At 30.6% G+C, this 16,253-nt stretch overlaps 2 protein-coding genes across 3 annotated transcripts in view; both read left to right on the forward strand.

Moving 5' to 3' along the window:
* LOC117208416 (dynein beta chain, ciliary-like) overlaps positions 1-1,654 on the forward strand; it is a 68,312-nt gene extending 66,658 nt beyond the window's left edge. For both annotated transcript variants that reach the window (XM_033449607.1, XM_033449609.1), the window contains exon 30: positions 1,141-1,654. In XM_033449607.1, the coding sequence (XP_033305498.1) occupies positions 1,141-1,423 (283 nt within the window). In that variant the 3' untranslated portion in view covers positions 1,424-1,654. The remainder of the gene's footprint in view (positions 1-1,140) is intronic.
* A 1,893-nt stretch (positions 1,655-3,547) lies between these two features.
* LOC117208423 (dynein beta chain, ciliary-like) lies at positions 3,548-15,751 on the forward strand. The gene is made up of 9 exons (XM_033449618.1): positions 3,548-3,622; positions 7,127-7,389; positions 8,486-8,796; positions 9,307-9,422; positions 9,606-9,817; positions 11,319-11,522; positions 12,882-12,953; positions 13,155-13,370; positions 15,389-15,751. Exons 1-9 carry the CDS (start codon positions 3,548-3,550, stop codon positions 15,672-15,674), a joined length of 1,755 nt encoding a protein of 584 aa, XP_033305509.1. The 3' UTR covers positions 15,675-15,751.
* The last annotated feature ends 502 nt before the right edge of the window (positions 15,752-16,253 follow it).

Raw genomic sequence — 16,253 nt, forward strand, 5'->3', positions numbered from 1 at the left:
TCGTTAGCAAAATGAAAATTAGAAAAGATTGCATTGCCAAGGAATAGAAACTTCCTCTAGACCCTCTGGCCAGGGAGTGGAGAAAGCAGTGATGCCTTTTTGCTAAGCAAACTGTGAGGGACTTACCCCAGAACTTTGAGGGACTATAGTTTTTCTATAAAAAGATTTAACTGATTCTTTGCAAAATATGTACAATGTGTACCATGCTGAAATTACAATGAATTATCATTGTATTATATTATTGAAAATAGTACAATGAAGCAGGCTTGTTTTGAGAAGCATTGACAAGAAGACCTTAGTTTCTTGTCGACAAGAATCGGCTCATGGTTGTAAAATTAGCAGAAATGCCATCACAGCGTTATTTTGCTCAAATGTAACTGAATGCCATCGGTTCTCCTTGTTAGCTCAGTGTTAAGGTAGAGAAAAGTAAACCTCACATAAACGAGAAACATATGGGGTCCATAAATAATTTTGAAATAATTTATTTGTAGTACATCTTACTCTTCGTAATTGTCATTGCATTTTTTTTTTTTTTGCAACATACTGCAATACTCGTAAACACGTCCATTTGAGAAACAATGTTTTCCATCGCGTAATAGCCCCTCAGAATCAAACAACTTTGTTTCAAACGTTTCTCTGTATTTCAAAAACTGAAAGAGTTATTTAGGTGGCTCAGTCTTTGTGATTCACCCTGTATGGTATAATAATTATGAGAATATGAGAATAGCCATGTTTCGCTATTGTTTCAAATACTAGAGGTTGCACTGTATAAATAAAGCAGTTGATTATGAACTATATATCTATACTTCAGCATAAATGTGCTAAATAAAATATTAAATAGGACGAATTGGATGAATAATGGAATAAATTGAATAACATTAAAATTGTACATAATTTCGTTAATTGCATATTCAATTTCATAATTCTTTTATCAAATTTGTTTAGTTATTGTTTGCAGATTATCTTACTTTTGTGATATTTTTAGAAACTATTGCTTGGAAAATTTATCTGTTATGTAGCTCATCCTTAAAGACAAAGTCATTTATTGCCTCGATTTATCTCTTGTTTTTTACTCAAATGTTTATCAACACATTTTATTAACTTGTTTTTTTTCACTTTAAATGACCGAACAACTTACAGATGGGACGATAAAGTTGGCGATTGTTTCGCTGATATCTGCGATGCTTCCTTCAAATACGATTACGAATATTTGGGAAATGTTCCACGGCTGGTGATAACACCATTAACCGATCGATGTTACATCACTTTAACACAATCTTTGCATCTTATAATGGGTGGAGCACCAGCTGGCCCAGCTGGAACTGGCAAGACAGAAACCACGAAAGATTTAGGGAGAGCGTTGGGCCAAATGGTTTATGTGTTTAACTGTTCTGAACAAATGGATTATAAGGTAAACTCATAGTTATTTTATGGATAGATCTTTGATATTAAACTTCCACGTTGAAATTAAAATTTACACAACTTTTGGAACGTGGAGATCTATTTTTATAACAAACATATAAGTTATATTCTGTATTTTTGTTTTATAATTATATTTTATAATTTTGATTTTACGTAAAGTTTATACCAGTTATTTTACAATAGTCATTTTTGGAAATTCTACTGTACTTTGTATGGAGCAAATAAATTTTATATATCTAAAGAAAATTAAATAATTATTTTGCAACAAAAATGAAATAAAATGTATTAATAAATAAGCAGTAAGAGCACAAGTTATACTTTTTATTTGTTTCATTTTATCACATATTCCTTTCTCAACATATTTTTTAACTATGCAAAAAGTTTCATATGCTCCCAACTTGCATCAAAATTTTCCACTTCCTAAAAAATGTAAATCTAATTATTGATAATCATAAGTCGAATGTTATATATTATGGGAGTAATGTAGCATAACATTTTGGAAAATCGAATTTTATGTGTACTTCTTTTTGTACAAAAGATAGTACCAATTATTGTCTAGTTATCTGATATAACGTGTTGATTTACGTCTCACTATAACAAACGGTAATATAAATAAATATTTTAGCACACTGTGCATCTGAATATGAATTACATAATGCTCGGAGTTGTTTCAGACATGCCTTCTATGAAGAGATGTATATTGGCTAAAAATTAATTTCTCTACTTGACTTTCACTTATTATGATACAAATCTTAAGTAACGAGCTAATATTACTTCTTGAGTATTTAAGTATTTAGTGAATTATTTTTAAGTATTTAGTAAAGAAAGTACGTCGAGTCAAGTAACTTTTCAACGTAATAATTTTGTTAATTTTACATTGCTATACGTTATGAATTTTATATATATTATAGTAATAATAATATATATATTTGATTAATAATTGATTAATAATTATATTATATATATTATATATATAGTATTTTTTATTGTCTTTAGATTGAAGTGATAAAAATATTCATGTAAATTAATAACTTGTTTTGTTCTTATTTAAAACAATCAATAAAATACAATTAGAAGTAGATAGGTAGAGATCGTTGCTCCAGCAGAAAATTTTGAACAATATTTCTATAAAATTACTTCATGTTTTTATTCAAGGAATATGTAGAATTTATTGAAAATGTAGAATAAGACATGTGACGACTACTACGTGCAGATATTAAGATATATACATATATATCACAGAAGGATGTTAAATATATAAATTACAAGGTTTCACGAAGACCACAAATGCTATAAACTTACTTTGACAAATAATTTATTTTCGTACGAAATATCCTAATTTTTATGGTAATTTAAAAACGAAATATCTAAGTTTTTTGTAAAATTTTGGGAGAGTGATATATTTTAATATTAAAATTTATATTGAGCTTTCCCCAAATCTAGCAACGAATGACATATTTGTTACAAATTTAATACCATTATATTCCATTTATTCGAACTCCCTTCATTCAGACTGGTATCATCATAATGCACGATTTATCGAATATGTTCCTAACCTCCTATTATAAATTATCCAGCTCTAATCCACGCGACATGCCACTTACATGAATAAATGTGTTTGCCTTAGTGCAGTTGAACCTTCAGTAGCCGAAGATCTATTATCCACACGTTCAATTAACGGAACAATACTTTTTACTTGTGTCATTTACTATTATATGTCTCTTGTGTAATTTCATACTATTGGAGTGGCAACTAAGTGAATGCGAATTTTGTCAATACCACCTAATGACTTCAGTACGAAGCTAATATTCTACAAGTTAATATCTCTTGTCTCTGATGACATCAAAGAGGAAACGTGATATATTGAGCGTTACATGGAAAGGAAAGATACTTCAAAAGTTGGGAAAAAAGTGTGGTAGTGTTGCAAAAATTGCAAAAATGTACAACGTCAGAAGATCTGCGATTAATGGCATCAAAAACAGAAACGAGCAAGTGTGAGAATTACCCAAGTGTTTCAGGAAGCAGAAAAACTCTATTAATGGATTTGGAAAATAAATATCTATTCTCTGTCTTATAGCAATGATAATAAATCAGCAATAAAGGAATCAGTGTCTAGATATGTAGGATGTTACAGAACATATCCACTTCTGGAGCTGATTGTACAGTACATTTGAAAACAGCAAAAGAAGCTCATACGAATGTATGGTCTATCTCTCTTCGTATGTGAGATATAACAAATATATTGTATACCTACACAATCATGTATTGGAATTGTTAAATGGAACAAGCCTGTGAGTAAATTTGGCTATCAATAACGTCAGGAACTATTCAGAGTACAACTGGATCCATGGCAAGACTTGCGACAAATCTACAGACTTGCCTTGAAATGCGAGGTGGTCATTTTGAGCATCTTTTTTAAGGGTAATTAGATAACACAAAATCCGAACAAACAATTACTTACATTTCATGAATGAAAACAGATAGAACATATGTTTATATGAACCTTTTTCATTATTTTCAGGTCAATTCCTGAGGCATGTTTCACATGTTCTGTTACACCCTGTATATTGTATAAGAATGTTTTGAAATTTAAATAAATATCAACATTTTACGTCCTCGTACTGAGAAAAAGGAGAGTACAGCGGAAGTGACAATAAAAAGGCTTCTTTACAGTGTTTAGTATTAAAAGTATTTATAGCATTGGAAAGAGGACTAGGTCGTTTGAGGCACGAACAGAATATAATTCAACGCAGTTCAATGTAGTAACAAAATTTGACTTACTAGTAAAAAGATGTAGAATCCATAGATAATTCAAAAAAGATTTCCTTTTATATTGTATGGTATTCTTTGTGATTGTTCTTGTATTATTTGTTTTGAAATATAGAATAATAATAAAAAGAGACGCAGGTTCTATTAACTGAATATCTCCTCATCCAAATAATTATATGCTTCTCCATTCATTCAAATACTGCACATGTCACTGTATTTAAAAAATTCAGTTTAATCTTTCTACGTAACAACGTATCCCAATATCAGTAGTGACCGAATTTCATTCAAATGATGAAAAGCAAAATCCAGTTACATGAAAATTAATTCCGATTGTACGAATAACAGCGAAGAAAGGAACAACTAGCGAATTTCTATTATTATCCGACCGTGCCAAATATCCGACACGTCTTGTCCGCGGACCGCATCGGATAAATGAAGTTTCACTCTGATTAACGAAACATTCGCGAAAACCTTTTCCTTGATTTTACTGCGTACCCCAGTTATCGTAACTTACATAAGAAGCGACCAAAGTATTTAATTTCTGTTGACTTACATGCAATTTGACAATTAAGGACAGTTATGAAGAGTTTTTATGACCATCACGATTTCCCAATTTGATGTCGGTATATTACCTTCTGTGGTACGCAATAGAAAACGATATATTACGGACAGCTAATGACAATAAAGGGTATGAGAAACCGAATTTCTGAAATTCGTCCAATATTTACTACACAGACAATTTGATTTACGCAATTGTATGGCAAACAATGCTCAGGCTCGACCATGTACGGTAATTGAAATAGGTATTTAGAACACATATTTAAAGATCTAAATTACTTTCTCAAATTTCGATACTGGATAATAAAGCCATTTCAGTATCATACGTGTTCTCTGATGTTACATCAATTTTTTTATTAATTTGTATAAAGTAGCATAAGATAAGTTTCTATAAATTTTCTTTCTCTCTAAAATGCATATTTCGGGAACTATTTACAATGTTTAAATTATGTGATTTACCTCGTATAAATCGTAGCTGAAGTACCTAAATTATTACAAATCTCGTAAATAAAGATATTAAACAATTATTTGTATCTAAAAATATATTAATAAAATTACTTTATATTTACAAGAGACACATTGTGTTTGCTATTGTGGTTTTGAATTTTAAATTTGGAGTTTTCAGAACAAAAATATAGCATTCCATTTGCACGAACGAAAGCGAGTCTGAAAACTCCAAATTTATCTCATGGAGACATAAATACTTGTATTCCCATATTATGTAACTCATTTTATATAAAAAAGATACAGTGTCCCGATATGGTGCATCAGATAGTCGTTTTATTATGAATTTACAATATTTTATTTTTAGTATCCAAATCTTAGTATCTAATTGTGTTAAGTTAAGCATTAAGTTTGTTTACCTCTTGGTATTGCAGTTTTAACAATATTATAGAGACTTTACTCATGTTAGCTACAGTGACTGAACATACGATAATTAGTATGAATAAATATTGTTTATAATTGTAATTTATCATAATTATTATTATATTTATTACATTTAATAGCAAAAAGAGAATTAATATTATAAGTGTTAAATAATGAAATTGTTCATGAGTGTAAATTACATATTAGATTACAAAGCAGTATGTCGGTACACGATATGTCGGGTTCGGGTTGGGACTGAAAAGTTCGGGCAAATTCGGGCATGCTCGGGTCGAGCCGTAAAAATTCGAGCAGATTCGAGTGGTCACCCAACACGTACGTACACTCAGATAGCCTCATTGCTTCGGGCAGTTTTCTTTAGGCCTTTTCGGCCGAGCTTGGACGAGATACTGCGATACCCATAGTCGTGATTCGATTCGAGATTGTGTTTGGAATAAAATTGATCGTATTATCTTCATACGATAGTAACGATCGTGATAGTTAGCTTTCTTAGGCAATCAAATACCCAACAGGCAAATGCAAAATCTTTGTCTATATGAAACTTCGAAATAAGATAATTTTTCTGTGAAATAATAATATCTCTAATGGATATATTTGAAATAAATTTCGTTCGATATAACCTGCTTATTTACTTTATAGGAAGTATATAAATTTTATTCTTATTTTATGGAAATTGGAAAACGTACTCTATTAACAAATTACTCTTTTAATATTACAGTACTAATTACACGGATAGAAAAGAAATAGTTACTGGATGTTTAATAAGGATCAAAATATACAGCCAATTTTAAATCCGAATGTAGAAACCCAATTGTTTCAAATTTCATGGCAATAACTTTGTACTTGTGGCAATGACTATACTACCCGATGTCGAGAATAATCTCTCGCTCATAAAGTTGCAGAAATATTTAAAACAATCGCATTTCTTACATTCAAATTTTATTCTTCGAGGGAAAATTATCTTATTTCATACTTCCATACAGAGAAAGTTTATTGAGTACCTGGTTGCCTAAAAAAACCGAATATCAAAGATTACATTATGAACGTAATAATCAATTTCAAATACAATCTCGAATCGAATCACGGCCACGTGCATGGCGGGATTTCGTCCGAAGCTGCACGACTTTTTCCGACTTGACCCGAAAGGCTATCCGAATGTACATATGTATTATACATATTAGAATCTTTTAATGAAAGCTTCAGTATGATGGGATAAAGAATTATCTAATTTATTTGAAAAATATAATGGAATAGAAAATAGCGCATAACCTTTGATTAAATATATCTTACATACGTAAAATAAACGTAGTGATACTTAATACTTCTTTATAGAAATACGAGTGAACTTCTTATACAATTTAATAGGTATTTAGATTTAAAGTGTTGCTTTACACTATTTCATATAGTAAGTTTTTGGTGACTCTTACGCGAAGATATATTTTCTCGTTTCAAATGTTGATTGAACGTAAGTGATATTATCATTTTCTTCCAGTCCTGCGGAAACATTTACAAAGGTCTTGCTCAAGTAGGAGCATGGGGTTGTTTCGATGAATTCAACCGAATTTCGGTGGAGGTACTTTCGGTGGTGGCTGTGCAAGTGAAATCAGTTTTAGACGGAGTGAAAAGCCGCAAACCGATATTTTTGTTCTTCGGAGAAGAACTGAATCTCGTTCCCACTGTTGGAATGTTCATCACTATGAATCCTGGCTATGCGGGAAGGACGGAATTGCCCGAAAATTTGAAAACATTATTCAGGTACGTTAAATCATCTATATTTGTACTTACATAAGACTACAATCATACTACCATTAAACAGCAAATTACATTCCAATGCTGCATTAAACACTGCATTTTATTTTAAAAAATGAGGCTATATAATAAATTTGTTATAGAAAAAATTAATACGTCATCACGAGAAAATGGAAAAATGCAAAATATGACGACGGAGAATGTATACATAGGTTTACATGCATTTGCCATAGTCATACGTATTATCATAAAAAATACTATCTTGTCTAATGTAGGGTATTAATAATAATGAATCAATAATGATCTGTAGTATGCTTGGCGCTAATAATATTACTTTTTGAAAATATTACTTTTTAAAAGTGAAACATATACATATGATCTTTAAATTTTCAGCTTCAATAAATGGCATTATTTGTTTATAATTTATTTCTTACTTAGGGATAATAATTGATAAATAATTTATTTTTTACTTTCTCACATCTCACTCTTGTGCATAACAATGAAATCAATGGATGATACAGTTTGATAACTCAAGAATATGACAAGTTAATAACTAAAAGCACAAGTAATAGTTAAATGAAGAAGGTCAATTGTCATAGATGAAATAAGATTTTATATCATCTCAAAATAAAATTTTCAGTTACAATTTGATATACACATAACATTAGTGTATCGTGCCTGCTTTGTACCTGTTACACTGTACATCACTGCAGTTTCACACCATACATGAGTACTCCTATCACCAGCACATCAAATAGGAACATTCTTAATCTGAAATCATCTCTAAGTTTTCTTTTCCTAGTTCCTCGTATTTGGTTAAGTATCACATTCGCCTTGTTTTTCCTTCCTTTTACATGCTTTACCATGCTTCCATTTACTTCTGCAGTGGTACATTTAGGTACGTAAGCTCCTTGATGCTTTTTTCATCCTTGCTCTCTTCCAGTACTACTTCAATTTTCTCTTTCTTCCTGTGTCCTTCCTGAGCTTCATCATCTTTGATTTTTCTGCATTCGCCGTTAGATGTTTATTCTTATATATATAAATATATGAATTGTACTTTATTGTAGAAAGAATTATCACTGATTTTTTTTTTATTTTAAAGGCCTTGCGCCATGGTAGTTCCAGATTTTGACTTAATTTGCGAAATAATGCTGGTAGCGGAAGGCTTCCAAGAAGCTAGATTACTAGCAAGAAAATTCATAACGCTGTATCAGCTTTGTCGAGAACTTTTGTCGAAGCAAGATCACTATGATTGGGGTCTACGGGCGATTAAGTCGGTTTTAGTGGTTGCAGGGAAATTAAAGAGAGGCGATCCCGGGAGAGCTGAAGATCAGGTGCTAATGAGAGCTCTCAGAGACTTCAATATACCGAAAATCGTGACCGACGATGTTCCAGTTTTTATGGGACTTATTGGTAAATTGGTTTCTTGTAGTCCTTAATTGCCTTACAAATTTACAATCTACATAATTGAAACTAAATGCAAGATTCTCCATCAATTCTCAAGAATCTTAACTTTCTTTTACTATTTTTTCCAACTTGTTTATATTCCTTTTTATTGGATTGTGACTTGTATTACCGTACAACAATATTTATCTTATTCCCTTTTACCTTTACTTTTTGGGAATAGCTTTTAAAGGAATCACCTTTAGAAACTGTTTCACTAATCAACTAAAATGAAGTGAGATATTATCATGCGTAAAAGAAATACGTACCATTATTTTAAATAGTATATTTTCCAGTGATTAAAGAAATATCTCAATTGACCACAAAATGATAAATAGATAGAAACGACTATAACTCGAAAACAAGATCATATTGAGTATAATGTTTATCCATACATATGTATAGTATATATGTCCTAAGTTATCATAACCTATACGTTTATGCACTTAAGTTAACCTACTAGTTCATTTGCCTCTATAGGTGATTTGTTTCCCGCTCTGGATGTTCCGCGAAAAAGGGATTTAGATTTTGAATCAACGGTCCGACAATCTACTCTGGATCTCAAATTACAACCAGAAGATGGTTTTGTACTAAAAGTAAGAGTAAAACTGATTTGCGTTGTAATGTTTAACAGTTGGTATTAAAGTTGTATACATAATTATACCTATATTTATTATGTTTAAAGTCGTTTATCGTACATAAGTTTAAGGAAATTTGACATTATAATATGAAAAATAGTTTTGTATATGGAAAATTTCAAATTATATTAAATTCGTTAGGTTGTACAGTTAGAGGAATTGCTTCATGTTCGTCATTCAGTTTTCATTGTTGGATTTGCTGGAACCGGAAAAACGGAAGTGTGGAAAACACTTAATCGAACGTACTTTAATCAGCAATTAAAGCCATATTATAATGACTTGAATCCGAAAGCAGTGACTAATGACGAACTATTTGGAATTATCAATCCTGCAACGCGGGAATGGAAAGACGGGTTTGATTCATCTCACTATTAACAATAGGTTTTACAACAACACTAGGTTTAATGATATTTTTTAGATGTTTTATAAATCCCATTCAGAAACGTTAGAATATCTCGTAGTTTCAGACGAGATGATATGATGATCGATTTAAATTCAGGAATCATAATTTTGCATTCATAGAATATACTATTATATAGGAAGAGTGTAAGGGAAATATAGTATGTGCATGTGTGTGAAAAATCATACATAATAAACGTATGACTATATACACATATTTATTTAAAAAATTTCGTATGAATTAAATGCAAAATGCAGAGAGGTTTGCCTACATTTATTAAAATTTGTTAATAACGCAAATACCTGAATTGGTCAAAGCAATGATCGAGAGATATGGTAGATATTAACGAGAAGAAATTTAACGTTATAACATTGGATACAGGTATCCCTCTATAATATGGTACTCTTACAAACACAAATTCGTTCCAACACGATTTGAGAATTGGGAAAATTCCCGTAAAAAAAAAACTCGAATTGAGAATCGTTAAGTGTAAGCAGCGTCATTCGATATCGTTCATTCGAACAAGCATATGTGTTGCCTCAGATTTGCATACGGAATTTAGAAGTATTAAAATTTTGAATTTATTCTTAGTTCGAGGAGTATTAACCATTTGCACTCGAAAATTTCTTCGCTACATCGAAGTAGGAAATCAAAGACTTTCATTATTTTTCATATAAAATGTGGATGACAGTTTTTAGAAGTAACATAAATAATATTAATATATAAATGTGTAGTACTTTGAATTAATTATTAATTGTTTTAATAAATATATTTCTCTTGGCTATGAAAAAATAGCATACTTTTGTAGTACACTTACAAATATTAGTACTATATTAGTACGTTATATTACATTATAATATAGTACTATAATATAATATAATGTGATAGAATAGAATACTATATCAGTGTATTATGGTACATTATGATATCGAAAAACCGTTAAAAAGTATTATTAAGTATACTTATTTACCACAGTAATATTGCTATACTTATTAACTATTGGAACCTAACCTCCACTTTTATATCAGTTCTTTGTTTCGCATACTACGGCATTTTTCGAAACCTAACTGTCGTGTTATACGAAGGATACCTGTATATAAATTCTTTATGTATCATAAGATTCTATAATCTCTGCCTACCTTTATATAAGTTTCAAACTAAATAACAATTGTTAATAGTTTCAACAACTTTCAAACCTTTTTTACTCTTTTAACTTTTAAAAAGTCATACTTATGCATACGACACACACAAGTACTTTCTGAAAGTGGCTTAATACCTGTGAACAGAGCCGTTTTACTAACATTTAGAAAACTTTAATTTAATATACATGATTTTATATATAGTAAATACATTCAATTTTCTCGCTAAGAATTATATCATACATAGTTTTGTCATCTTATAATCGTTAACATATTATATGAAATATTTAATAAGTAATTATCTTGATCAATCAGATTGTTCTCCGTGATAATGAGAGATCAGGCAAACATGACAGGAAATGATCCAAAATGGATCATTTTTGACGGCGATATAGATCCGATGTGGATCGAGTCATTAAACACTGTCATGGATGACAACAAAGTGTTAACTTTGGCTAGCAACGAAAGAATCGCTTTAACAGAACACATGAGGCTTCTCTTCGAAATTTCAAATCTTAGGTAATATGCAGCATTTTATCATTGGTAATTTTTTTTGTCTAATGATTATAGCTATCATCGTAAGTATTATAACTGATTAACCACAAAAGGAAGCCTCGACTCCAACGATTTTGACCTTAAGATATGTTGTAGAGAGGCAGAGACTAAATAACATACACTTTGCCCGAGGGCCTCAAAAGTTATGTTAAGTTGGATGTTGTGGATCATGGAATCGAACCTAACCTAATCATTGGTTACCACTATTAGGATCTCAATTCTATACAAATGTATATGAAATTTTTAATTACTTATATTCAGAGCATAAGCATAATCTAACAAATATCATTTTATTTTTGTCATAACTTTTGAACACGATCGTTCTACGCGTCGAAAGAAGCGTATGTTACTCGAGACTCTCCCTTCTACAACATATCCGAAATTCAACAAAATTGGAGTCGAGGTCCCTTTTTCTGCATATTTACGATAATGGTTATTTCTTCAGAATTCTATTAGTATTGAGATCACAAATCTCGATCGTAAATCAGTTTTTAAGTACCAATTGAGCGGCAATCGATTTTTAGTTTGCGAGCACAAATTTGCTAGAACTTAGACTTCTTATCGATCTTTTCATCAGTCATCGACGCAACATTTTTACTGTAAACGATGTCGTATTGCTGGGAACATTTTCAGGAGATTGGAAAGTAGACTAATCTCCTGTGACTGTTTTCCTCAAATTACAAGCGGAAGCTAAAGCACATTCAATATTTACGTATTGCAATACGATTATTTATTATATAACATAGACAGCATGTCTTGTTTAGCTGAAAATGCTCAAATATCTAGAAAAATGCGAATGATATGAAAAAATATTTCGAACAAAAGTTATACGATATCGAGTTGAAATTGAAATGAAAACAATTGTAAATGGGTACCTTTATTTCTGATTATAGATTCCTGTAGCTGACAATCAGTTTTTAAAACACTACAAATTCCTGCTTTTTGCACCATTGTTTCGACTATCGAGACACGAGCTTTATGAGCTTTTTTATGTTTCCAAAACAGTCAGTTCCGTGCAATCAATTTTAAGTTCAAATTGATAAAAGTACGGTGTGTCATCGCTGATACTACACAACTTCATGTCAGACATTTTTTCGTATCATTCCTATTTTTCCAATGAGCGTTCCCAATGAAACAGGACATACTGTATAGATATACATACCCAATATGTTTGTTTATTGTCTTTAGTTATAGTGTTTGTTCTAATACATGTAGAAATGCTGTATTTCTATATTAACATATTTTAATATTTTATGTCTTATTTATATGTGTGAATATTTCTTATCGTACAAGAGTTAAGTAAGATTGGAAAATAAATTTCAGGACAGCAACGCCAGCTACTGTTTCTAGGGCAGGAATTCTTTATATAAATCCACAAGATATTGGGTGGTATCCGTAAGTAAACATTTATTTACTTTTGTAGTTCGTATAAGTTCTCTTAACTAAATTATAGCACACTGAACTTGACAAATATTTTCAATTTTTTATTATAAAGTTATGTTATATAATATATGTTGTATGTGTTATACATACATGTATGTTATATAATTGTTATTAATTAATGAATTACCATTATTATTATTATTATTTGATTAGATTTGCAACCAGCTGGATAGAAACAAGAGATCCAGCTGAGAGAGCGAACTTAACCATTCTGTTCGATAAATATGTACCATCCCTTGTAGAAGTGACAAAATCTAGGTTTAAAAAAATTACGCCATTACCAGAAATATGTCACGTGGAAATGCTTTGTAAATTACTGGATTATTTTCTGATCAAGGAAAATGTAACACCGGATTGCCCAAAGGAATGGTATAAATAAGACCTAAACAGTACTAAAATTTATATACGCTTAAAAGAACTCGTTATCTATCGACATTATCAATAAATATTTTAAATGCAATTTATTGTATTCAAGGGAATTAATCAGATGAATATGTTTTGAACTTTTTGATGAATTATATTTTCTGAGATATCAATGTAACCTTCAGTTTTTTTTAATAATAACGTATATTTTTTTATTGCTTACTGTTGTAGCCTCTAGAAAGACGAATTTAGCGACCTACGAAAATGACCTTCAGTTGACCTCGAATTTCATAACGAAACGATTTGTGGAGAACTTGAGTCGATCTTAGGATCGATACAGACTTTGTTCAGGGCGGGATGCAGTTATTACTTTCCATAAATTTTCGCTTCATTCTGATGTTCAAAGTCAACCAAAAATGACATTACATTATACATCGTTGAATTCGTTTAATAAAAAGATATGCGGCGTCGTTTGAAAGATTCGACATATTTCAAAAAATAATTCATTCAAAAATCGGAATATATTCATTTGATCAGTTCCCTTAAATACAATAAATTGGTAGTAGCATACAATTCAGTGACCATCATAGATTTTTTCAAGCTGCAACATATTGATAAAGACTATTTAAAAAGATGAAATATCATTAAAAAAGTGTCACAAAGAATTCTAAATGCATAAAAGCAAATTAAATAACAGAAAGTAAACAGGAAACAGTTAAAAAGGAAATTTTATTTGATATTTGTTGATAATAAATTCGAATAACTAAAAATAACAAGTAACAAATAATTTAAAAGAATGAAACTTAATAGTCATATGTATATCATATATAACTTATGTTATATATCATATATAACTTATGGCTCGCTAACCTCTCAATTTTTGTATCACAATTGTAAATTTTACTTGTATTTTTAAATATGTTGTCAATTATTATTTTGTAGGGTTTTTCCTAGATTGAGGTTAGTTAAGTTTAAGTTTAGTTCTAAAGAAAAATTAAAAGTACATACCCATAATTGTCGCGACACTTTCACTAACATATTTGTAAAATTTTTCTGATTGGAATAAGATCAAACACGATGTAATTTAAATTTAGGATTGTGCGAGTAACCGAAATTATGATCTCGGGTCCGGATCCAGAAAATTTAAGGTTAACTTGTACTTGAACTAAGTTTAAGGTTAATTTGTACTTGACCTAATTGTAACTATTTATTGTAACAATTTAAATGAAATTTCAGTGTGTCACTGTTTTTTAATACACTTAAACAGTGTTTAGGTGCATGATAACAGAAAAATTATGTTCTGAATCGAACCTCCGATCCCGAATTGAAAATCTGAAATTGTATTCGGCTCAGATTGGGACCTTTGAGGAAACTTTGTGACCATATCAGTATCACTCTGTTTCTGAATTTTACAATCAGATTTTGTACTTTAACTTTAAGATTCGAAATGATTTTCACATTTTTCTGCAATAAAAAAGAGAAAATCGCACGGGAGCGTTATAACCTAACCTGATCCGATTACAATTTCAGGTATCCGAACATTACAAACTTCTTCGGGATTGCAACCCGATCCCGAGTAAAATTCGCACACACCTAAATTAAATCATATTTACATAATAGAAATTACAAACTTAATAGACAGAAAATAGGTTAATGTCACTAAATAAGGGAACATGTTCCAAATTATATGTTGTCTGATCTTGCTTTAATCAGAAAAGCCTCACAATTACATCGGCATACGTTTTATTCAACAAAAATGAAAAATAAAAACGTTTCATCGTTGCATTATTATTATCTCGCCGATATGCTTTTTTTCTCTTTATAATAAGCCGTTTTCACTTTCACTCACGCTGTCCTTTCTTAAAATTCGTAAGAATGATGGACCGTACCTATACTTAGCATCGATTCCTCCCTCGATAAACGTCTGGCTCGTATCCCAATTTTTGGGCGCTATAGAGGAATTTACTGCATTTCTTATCGTTTTTAAATGATTTTCTATGTCCTCAATGCCTTTCTACAAACAGGTACGAATTATACTTTGCATTTGCCTGTATTTGGGCGTTCGGATCAGCGACCTTTCAAGATCAATTGATCGATTGGCGAAACGAGTTCAATAAGTGGTGGCAAAACGAATTTAAGACTATTAAGTTTCCTACTGGCAGCAACGTATTTAATTTTTTCATCGAAAACGAAACAAAGAAGTTGGTTCCATGGAGTGAGAAGATACAGGCCTTTGAACTGGATCCTGATATACCTCTCCAAGTTCGTTTAAACAATTTTTCATTAAAAAAGAAATTCTTTAGATATTAAACAAATGTTAGAATAAGATAATTTAAGTCTTTATTCTTCGACTCGTTTCTAGAACTTCATCCTTTCTTTTTACTGAAAGATCTTTATTATACAAGGAATTTCATTTTCTAAACTATATGTTATTCGAACAAGTGTTTCAAATAAAACTTGTTCTGTTTCAAGGAGGATGTCTTATGACAACTGTAAGATTTGTCCATGTGGAGGACTTTTCAGTATCTCAAGGTGATCTTTTTTGGGATGGAACTGTATATTTTTTACACAGTAGAGCTTGAAAGATATTTCAGTACTAATTTCATGAAATTGAGTGTATAGAAAACCAGCAAAACATAAATATAAAAGCGTTATCTTTCCTTGTATTTAATACCTACTTTTGCAGAGAATTAAAAAACGCATCAAATGATATATCAAAAATATATATATATATATTTCCACTTTAAAAAGCAAAGGTAACATTGAAACCTCCAAGGTACGCCCATCTAGATAAGATCATCATAAGGTTTATTAATAAATGTTTTCTGTCAAATGCTTGCATCAAGGTAAAATATATCGTTTAAAGCAAGTTTTACTTGAAACACATTT

The sequence above is a fragment of the Bombus bifarius genome, unplaced genomic scaffold (assembly GCF_011952205.1).
Source record: "Bombus bifarius isolate JDL3187 unplaced genomic scaffold, Bbif_JDL3187 scf7180000008072, whole genome shotgun sequence".
Classification (NCBI taxonomy): domain Eukaryota; kingdom Metazoa; phylum Arthropoda; class Insecta; order Hymenoptera; family Apidae; genus Bombus; species Bombus bifarius.